Raw genomic sequence first — 9,162 nt, 5'->3', positions numbered from 1 at the left:
GTATATAAAGTCAAGAATCAAATAAGTTTTACTAACCCTCGGATCCCCCAAAAGTCAACTCATTTCAAAGCGTACAGTGGCAGTTTTTGGTAAATAAAAACCCAAAATATCTATATATGGAATTATGGATTGAGGTTTTTTATGGGGAGCGCGGACCTTATGTGCGGGACCAATGAGAGCACGACCGTTGGCATCATGGAACAAGATTTTCACTTTTTTGGGGGGTAGGACGGTCATTTCGTTCACTCTGTGTTGGGGCAGAGAACTTTTTTTCTTACATAAATTTGGGGAGTGCCTTTTTAGTTTTACCATTCTTGGTTGAATTTCTTAAGCTGCGGCGGCTTCTCGCTGCATTCCGCCGATTAATCGGTGAGGCTTCGTGGAAATCACTGAAGAAGTTTCTGGGTCCCACAATTGAAAATTCAACCTAAATGAAATTCAAATCAACTCTAAATCCAAATGAAACCGAAATCCTTTTGTTCACCCCACGCCACATATCAACAAACTCACCATTAACCCTCACAAACCTCACCCCCACGGCTTCACCTCTCTCCCTCTCCGTCACCGGGAAACTGGATTTACTTCTGGTTTTTCCGGCGCTGTAATCGCTTTTGATTCCTACCTGATTTTCTTCTAACTTTTGCTTGTAAAACCAACCCTTCTTCTTGTTTTATTTTAAAACAGTTTATGGCATGACGGATTACCGCTTACCAACGATGAATCTGTGGACGGACGATAACGCTTCGATGATGGAAGCTTTCCTGGCTTCCGATCTAGGTTTTGGTTGGGCTTCTTCGTCTTCGGCTTCGACGACACCTAATACAGCTGATCCCTCCAGAATTCTCGCTCAAGCTCAACCCCTGCCTTCGATGTTACTCAGTCAGGAGACGCTTCAGCAGAGGCTACAAACCCTAATTGAGGGTGCTCGCGAGAGCTGGACTTATGCGATTTTCTGGCAATCTTCGGTTGACAACATGTCCGGTGCTTCTCTGCTAGGGTGGGGTGATGGGTATTATAAGGGAGAAGAGGTTAAGATGAAGAGGAAGATGACGCCTGCTTTGGCGGCGGAGCAGGAGAGCCGGAAGAAAGTGTTGCGAGATCTCAATTCATTGATCTCCGGTGTGCCGGCTTCTTCCGACGACACTGTCGATGAAGAGGTTACCGATACAGAGTGGTTCTTTCTTGTATCGATGGCTCAATCGTTTGTTGATGGTGGTGGTCTTCCTGGTCAAGCGTTCTTCACTTCGACACCGGCTTGGCTTACCGGAAGAGAGAGGCTTGCGAGTTGTTCTTGCGAGCGAGTACGGCAAGGGCAGGTCTTTGGGTTGCAGACGATGGTTTGTATTCCTTCTGCGAATGGCGTGGTTGAATTAGGTTCGACGGAATTGATTTTCCAGAGCTCGGATCTGATGAACAAGGTTAGGGTTTTGTTTAATTTCAACAATCTTGAAATGGGTTCTTGGCCGACGGCTCAGACGGACCAAGGTGAGAACGATCCGTCTTCGCTCTGGCTCTCAGATCCGTCTTCATCGGTGATCGAAATTAAAGACTCTGTTAATACGCCCCCAGCTGCTACTGCTGCTGTTACTGCTACAACTACAGCCCCTACCATTGTTCCTGAGATTTCCAAGTCAATTCAGTTCGAACATCCAAGCACGAGTAGCTTAACTGAAAACCCTAGCACGATAACCATACAGCATCATCAGCAGACACAGACGCAGAGCTTCTTCCCTAGAGAATTGAACTTCTCTGAATTTGCATTCGATGGAAGCAGTGCCATGAACGGAGCTTCTTCGTGCAAGCCGGAGTCTGGCGAGATCTTGAATTTTGGGGAGAGCAAGAGGACCTCGAGCAGTGCTAATGGTACTCCGTTCTCAAACAATTCAACACAATTTGCTGCAGATGATAAGAAGAAGAAGAGATCTGCCACATCAAGGGGCAGTAACGAAGAGGGCATTCTCTCATTCACTTCCGGGGTAGTATTGCCTTCTTCTGGTGTTGTTAAGTCAAGCTGTGGAACCGGTGATTCTGATCACTCTGACCTTGAAGCTTCGGTTCGAGAGGCTGAGAGTAGCAGAGTAGTTGACATTGAGAAGCGACCTCGGAAGCGAGGAAGGAAACCCGCCAATGGCCGAGAGGAACCACTGAACCATGTTGAAGCAGAGAGACAGAGGCGTGAGAAGCTCAACCAAAGATTCTACGCATTACGGGCTGTGGTACCCAATGTCTCCAAGATGGACAAAGCTTCCCTTCTTGGTGATGCCATTGCTTACATCGAGGAGCTCAAAAAGAAGCTGATAACGACTGAATCAGACAAGGAGGGTTTGCAGAGTCAAGTTGATGCCCTGAAGAAGGAGCTAGCTAGTAAAGAATCCAGATCTTCTGGGCCAGTTATACCTGTACCTGATAATGATCTTAAGTTCTCAAGTCAAGGAAGCAAACCATCGGATATGGAAATTGACGTGAAGATACTTGGTTTGGAAGCCATGATTCGAATCCAGTGCAATAAGAAGAACCACCCAGCAGCAAGATTAATGGCTGCTCTGAAGGAGCTGGACCTAGATGTTCAACATGCAAATGTCTCTGTGGTGAAGGATTTGATGATTCAACAGGCTGCAGTGAAGATGTCAAACAGGATATTCAGTCAAGAACATCTCAGGATTGCTCTATGTGCCAAAGTTGCAGACCCTCGATGAGCTTTTAATAGCCCAGTTCATACTTGAGACTTGTACAACGGCGGTCACTGGAAAGTTTTAAGATCCCGGTGAGCAAGTTATGTATATTGTTATATAGCAGCTCCAAAATCTATCTGAGTTGCAGCAATGAAACGCTGGAGCTGAATTCTGAAGAAGAAGAAGATGAGAGGTCGAGTTCATCAGTGGAAGTCCTCCGACGACATGAGTAATGAGATAACTGGCAAGCCTTTTCGTGTTCATCTTCAATGCTTCTTCTTCTTCTTCTTCTTCTTCATGAGTGTATATAGGATCTGAGTTTTCTTTTTGGGTGGTTCTACTAGGCTCTAGCTTGTTAATTTAGGGATAGTAATCTTGTAATTTAAGTGGGATTTCCATAGTTGGCTGGTTCAGTACTTACTGAGACTTAGAATCTGATGATGGTCTCTTGTAATTTCATCCTTGTCATTCTAGTGAATATAAATCCCAAGTTAAGACTGTTTGAAGATATAAAGACTGACTTTGTTTGTGTGTGTCTGTTATGTTGAACTCCTGAACCCCACCCACCCAAAAATAGATGGTTTGGTGGCAGGTTGACCTGATCTGATTGGAATTGTGATGAGATCGATCCTCTGATAAGTGAGAAATTGGAGGAAAGGGATGGTGGGTTCGTGCTTGTTTCTTCTTTTAACGTCTATTTTTAGTGAATAAAGTATCATAAATACATCCCGAATGTAATTACCTGCAGTTTCCATTGCAGAGTTTCAATACTAGCTAGGAAAGGTTCTCGGCTGTGGATCTTCTAATTTGGTAGCAGAATGGAAAAAAATTGGAGTAAAGAGGGAAAGAGGATGGTGATTTATGTTTGGTCCATTTTTAACTTTTTATTTTGGGTTTTTTCAAATGCCCCTCTGAAAATGGCCGAACTTACAGTTGTTCCCTCTGAACTTTCACTAATTCCATGTGCATCCTTGCTTTCTAAACTAAGTACTACTATAGTCCCTCCCGTTAGACCGAGACGTCATGTTATAACGGATCTCAGTTTTTTAATATTGATGAGACGTCATGTTATAACGGATCTCAGTTTTTTAATATTGATGGACCATTTTACCCCCTTGATAGAATATAATGACCAATTTGACCTCAAAAAATTGGTCATACAAAAATCTATTCTTTCTCCTCCAAATCGCAAAACAGAGACAGGTTAGAGGTTTTTTTAAGGGAAATTTATGAAACACCCCCTGAAAATGGGTCGAAATTCAGATTACCCCTTGAAATTTGAAAATACTCGGATCATCCCCTGATCACTAACAGAGTTAGTCTGCTGTTAGTTATTGATGTAAAAAGATTATTTTACCCTTGTACTAAATCATTAGAATTAAATTTACAATATTACCCCTTCTTTCATCTTCAACCTTATTTTAACCTCTTCCTCACACCCATAAGTTCGCCAATGAGTCGCCGGAGAGAAGGAAAAAAAACAAAAAAAGAGAGAGAGAGGTCACACGACCTTGTGCCAATCCGGCAAACATTTGAATCTCCAACTTTTTAGAATATTAAACTCACCACCAAAATTCTCGGTAGAATACTAAAGGAAAAAAAACCGTTTTCTCTCTTCTCCCCCTAATTTTTCTCTTTTGAAATCCCTCCCCCTGATTTTTCCCTTTTGAAATCGTTCCCCTTGATTTTTCTCACTCTCTCCCCCTGATTTTTCTCTTTTGCAATCCCTCCCCTAAAATCTCTCTTTCTGTTTAGGGTTCTCGGCTAGTGGAATCGAACTCCTAAAGAGAACTTCCTGATTTGTCTTGGGGTTTTGTGGTGGGAGAAACAGGGATTTTAGTTTGTGCATTTTGTATTCCTTTAGGTGTTCACGGTTTGAGATGATTGAGTCCAGCTTCGTTGGAGTTCAAGAATCTTCGTGAGGTGCAAGGATCGTTGGAGATTCACGGTGTCTTAGGCCATACGATTGGTCGCCGGCCTATCACCACCCTTCGCCGAAATTATTGGGCCATCGTCACGGTGTTTTGACTGCCATTCACGACGTTTCCTTGAGGCAGAACCCTAAGGGTTTCATTTGTCTTATTGTGATTTGGGGAAGAAGAGGGAATATGCCCCTCTGATTCCCCTCATCCTTTTAAACTTAAAAAAAAATTGGAGATTTTAGATCCAAGGGTAAAAGTAACTTCACATTAATCAAAGGGTAGTTTAGGGTTTTCAAAAAATTTAACTAACTGACTTCATCACTTAACTAACGATAGGGTTGAATCTGAGTATTGGACTCTATTCCAGAGGGTGATCTGAGTATTTTCAAATTTCAGGGGGTGATCGGTGTTTCGACCCATTTTCAAGGGGTGTTTCGTAAATTTACCTTTTTTAAAAGCCACTGTCGCCTCTTGCGGTGGCCGAACCAGGAGGTGGCGGCCTCAGAAGGACATGGCGAACGATGTTCGTCCTCCGGCGACCACAATGCCGGCCTCAGATTCTGGTAAAACAACCGGGGCTTTTAAGGTTTAACCCTTTGCAGAAAATTCATCTGGTTATGTGGTTTCAGACCATACTCGTGGATTCTAAACCTACAAAGTGGCTGGATTCCTAATCTAGTTTGTTGTTCTGTCTTTAATCTATCTCTCCCTTTATCATTCTAATGAATTCAAATTAGAATGTCTCAATTTCTTCATCTTTGGTTTTATTATTCAGCCTTGTTTCAAATTGATAATTGGTTAATGTCTTAAAGTCTGATTATTGGTTAAAATTCTGCCATATTCTGATTTCAATTTGTCTTTCTAGTTTTCTAGTTTCAGTTTTTGTTCTGAACTCCAAGTTCTAGTAAAAGGTCTGGTTTTCCTAGTTCAACTCAACTTCTACTTAATTTAAAAATCTATTTCACTTGATGTTTTGAAGACAGTTTTACTGCTAAATCTTCAACTTGAATTCCTAATCGATTTCTTATTTGAGTTCTCACAATTTCCTATCAATTCTGCACTTTCTGGGTTTCTTAGTTGAAGAAGGTTTTCGTTATAATTTATAATCCCGCTATCCAACTTTGAATCAGATTTTGCATGACCTCTCTACCTATTAAACATAACCTACAGTTGAAAGTTTCAGGTCAACAGATTGGTTTTGTTCAGGTTATTAAATTCTCTCTTATTCTGGTTCTTGGTCCTTTTCCCTGTGATCTTGTGGCAAGCTCATCTTCTGCTAAAAATCTCTTGGTACGAGGATGGAGATAAGCTTGAGAGAGACAGATTCAGCCTATGAAAATGGCCAAACGTACAAATGGGTTGAAGGATACCTGCAACTGATCTTCCACAATCGATTTGGGGAAGATGAGTTGTAGGTGATTTGTTTTTTTTTAAGGATATTTTTGTCATTTTACCTATCAAGGGGCAGAATTGTCCATCAATGTTTAAAAACGGGGTTCCGTTATAACATAACGTCTCTGTCTAATGGGAGGGACTATAGTGGTAATCAATTTGGAAAACAGGGGTGCATGTAGAATTAGTGAAAGTTCAGGAAGACAATTATAAATTTGACCATTTTTAGGGGGGGCATTTGAAAAAAAAACCTTTTTTTTTTTTAAGTGAACAGAATTGTGGGTGGAATATACAATGTATGAGACACAAAAATCTTTCCCAAACTTTGCTCACTTTGTTCTTTTCCCACTGCAGACATAAAGACGGTTTCTGTTTTTGGCAGATTAGGAGCGAGGAATTCAAGGCTTTCAGTCAGATTTAGTTCTTGCTTCCCTCACATGGGTGATTATTATTCAGAGAAGGACGGTGAGGGAGGGAATGGTGGGGTCGTTAATGTAGGCTATCTAAACTGTAGAATATATCAATCTAAAAGTGGGCAGACACAGTATGAGAGTTCTTTGAACCCAATTTCCCCGTTCCTTTCGTTTGTTTATTTTTGGATCACTTTGCTGTTTGCAGTCCTATATGGAAACAGGCACTGGAATTAAAAGAGGGGGAGGGAATTGATGCCATTGTGGGGAGCCTTGGCAACACACTTGGCTTTCTGAGTCTGAGGGGGTAAGCAAGGCATGGTGGTAACACGTGATAACCAGGTTCATCTGCTACTCTCTCTGTCTCGGATTTTTATCTGCTGCGCACACATGGCACCTGCAGTGCCGCACGATGAGTATAACAGCGCTGAAGTTACAGCAGCGAATAATGATCCCCCTGTCTCTCTCTCTCTCTTACTTATCACACCAGATTCAAAATGGCTCTTGCTGACGTCTCCTTCTTCAAATCCACAATCAATGTTGAAACCCATGAAACCCATTTCAAAAGCAACTTCATCCCAGAATGGTAATTAGGGTAATTAGTTTTCATCACCTCCATGGGCTGGGCTGGGCCGGTCTGGGATATCGTGAGCGTTTATCTTGAGTCCAGCTTTCAGAGTTCAGACACTCCACGTTAAATTACAGCTATATTAAATTAGGGCGAGAGAACGCTGTTTGGGCCTCTAGAGCCTGCATGTGTGCATTAGCTGGCTAATGGGAGCGCATGCATAAGTATAGATCTCGGTGGGATTTCTGTTTTTCCATGGGGGCAAGGTGGTACTTTCTATAGGGACAGGGCGGTCTAGGCACAAGAGCCACGCTAGGCCATACAATCGGGTAATTTTCTTTTTCCCATAAATTATGGAAAATTTTCATACACTTCCCCTGAGGTTTGCTTTAATTACATTTTCACCCATGAGGTTTGGAAAATAACTTGGTGACTGAAAACGTTAAAATTGATTTTAGTTGACCAAAATGCCTTTCTTTTGAAATAATCCTATGTCTTCATTACTTGCTCTGTTGAGCTTCACTGGTAACCTGGATTTGTGGACTTCTACTTCTAAGATCTAAAGGAACCTTAGAAGTCACCTGCAACTCCTCCCTCGGTTTGGCATGAATAGCTGAGCTTAAACCACATTTGATCTCATTTGTTTAAAGTACTTAAATCCAACTCTATTTATCTCATTTAATCTCACACACGATCCTTATTTCAATTTAAGCACGCAGAAGTTTTTATGTGTTAATATCTTGTCAATCATGAAATTAAGAATTCTCCCCCCCCCCCCCCAAAAAAAAAGAAAAAAAGAAGAGCTAGAGGTGTTAGAATTTTAATCCTATTGGGTTTAATATTCTAATATTATAGACTAATATTTAATATCCTAAACTCAGGCTAATTATAGTATTTGTCTAATTAAGTAGGTCATTGGGTTATATTAGGAATCCTATGTGGACTAGCTTTAATGTGGACAGATAGATTTCTATTGAGACTATGATGAGTGAGGCCCTCTAGGAATTACTATATAAAGAGAGCTAGGTCCCCCCTCTACTCATAACAACTAATTATTCTCAATATCTATTGAGGAGTGCATTTTGGAAAAAGAGGGAGATATATAGTGTACATCATCCTTGTGCATACGGTATTCTCATCAAGCCAGTTATCTTCGGGAATAGAGGGGAAGCACCTAGATCTTTGGTCTTTATTTTTCACTGCGATCATCATCACTATGGATACGAAGCAAGGTTATTGGTTCTATCCCTGTTCTGTCACGCCCCCACTTTGCGATATAGGAATAAAGCACAGTCAAGGGGTGACTAGAATGACACACATCATCCTCTTTCTTACCAGGATTAATGACACAGTGTTCCAGTCCATAGTCAACCGTCAAGGACAAGCATAATGATTATAATTTACAGAAAAGGAAAGGATATTCCATTCAAAACAGAATAAATACAAGTGGAAACGACATAAGTAGCAGTTACTATATGTTCAGCTGACTAGGTGATATAATAATAGTTTAACACTGTTTGCCGACTAACCATGATGTAACTACTCAAAAGAATAATAAGTATTACAGACAAATGTTAATAATGGGAAAAGAATCAAAAGCGGGGATTATCGCCAACAACATCACGGCATGTAGGCACAATCTTCACAGGGGCATCCGTTGCCGTGTTCCTCTGACACAGCTTCAGATTCCTCCATGCCAATACCATCGTAGTCCGCTGGCTGAGCCTCTAGACCAGCCAGGTATCCACTATCTACATCAAAACCTAAAAGAGTGTGTACACAGGGGGTTAGCTCCACTGAGCCAGTGAGGGGAAGGGGAATGCACAAACACACAATCACACATAGTCCATGATGAATGTAATGTTAAATAGATTTTTCATCTAACAAACAGTCTAAGTCGAGGATATATGCTACTATGATAACTCATGAGACATTGTGGGTCACTTAACTTATCACCACAATGAAACCTTTATAATCACCAGGGAGCATACGCCGGTCGAAGTCTCCAAGGCCACCCAGTGGCAGGCCTCGATGATCATTGGTCATCCCTGACCTGGCCTCTCTCCCCCACAGCCAATAAGGAGCCCCGATTACCCAACATCTAAACCCCTGTTGGTAAGGGTCGTAGCATGGGGAAGTGAATCCTAGCCGCAGATATACTACATGCAAGTCCTATTGTCCCGAGAGGTATTTTGGGT

The 9,162-nt window shown here is 41.7% G+C and overlaps 1 protein-coding gene across 1 annotated transcript; it reads left to right on the top strand.

Moving 5' to 3' along the window:
* The first annotated feature begins 651 nt into the window (after positions 1–651).
* On the top strand, positions 652–3,178 carry LOC122664585 (transcription factor MYC2-like). The gene has a single exon (XM_043860465.1). The coding sequence runs from the start codon at positions 693–695 to the stop codon at positions 2,694–2,696; it is 2,004 nt and encodes a 667-aa protein (XP_043716400.1). The 5' UTR covers positions 652–692; the 3' UTR covers positions 2,697–3,178.
* Positions 3,179–9,162: the final 5,984 nt, after the last annotated feature.

The sequence above is a fragment of the Telopea speciosissima genome, chromosome 6, assembly GCF_018873765.1.
Source record: "Telopea speciosissima isolate NSW1024214 ecotype Mountain lineage chromosome 6, Tspe_v1, whole genome shotgun sequence".
NCBI classification, from domain to species: domain Eukaryota; kingdom Viridiplantae; phylum Streptophyta; class Magnoliopsida; order Proteales; family Proteaceae; genus Telopea; species Telopea speciosissima.
The sequence above is the reverse complement of the archived record's forward strand: the minus strand, read 5'-3'. Positions and strand labels throughout refer to the sequence as shown.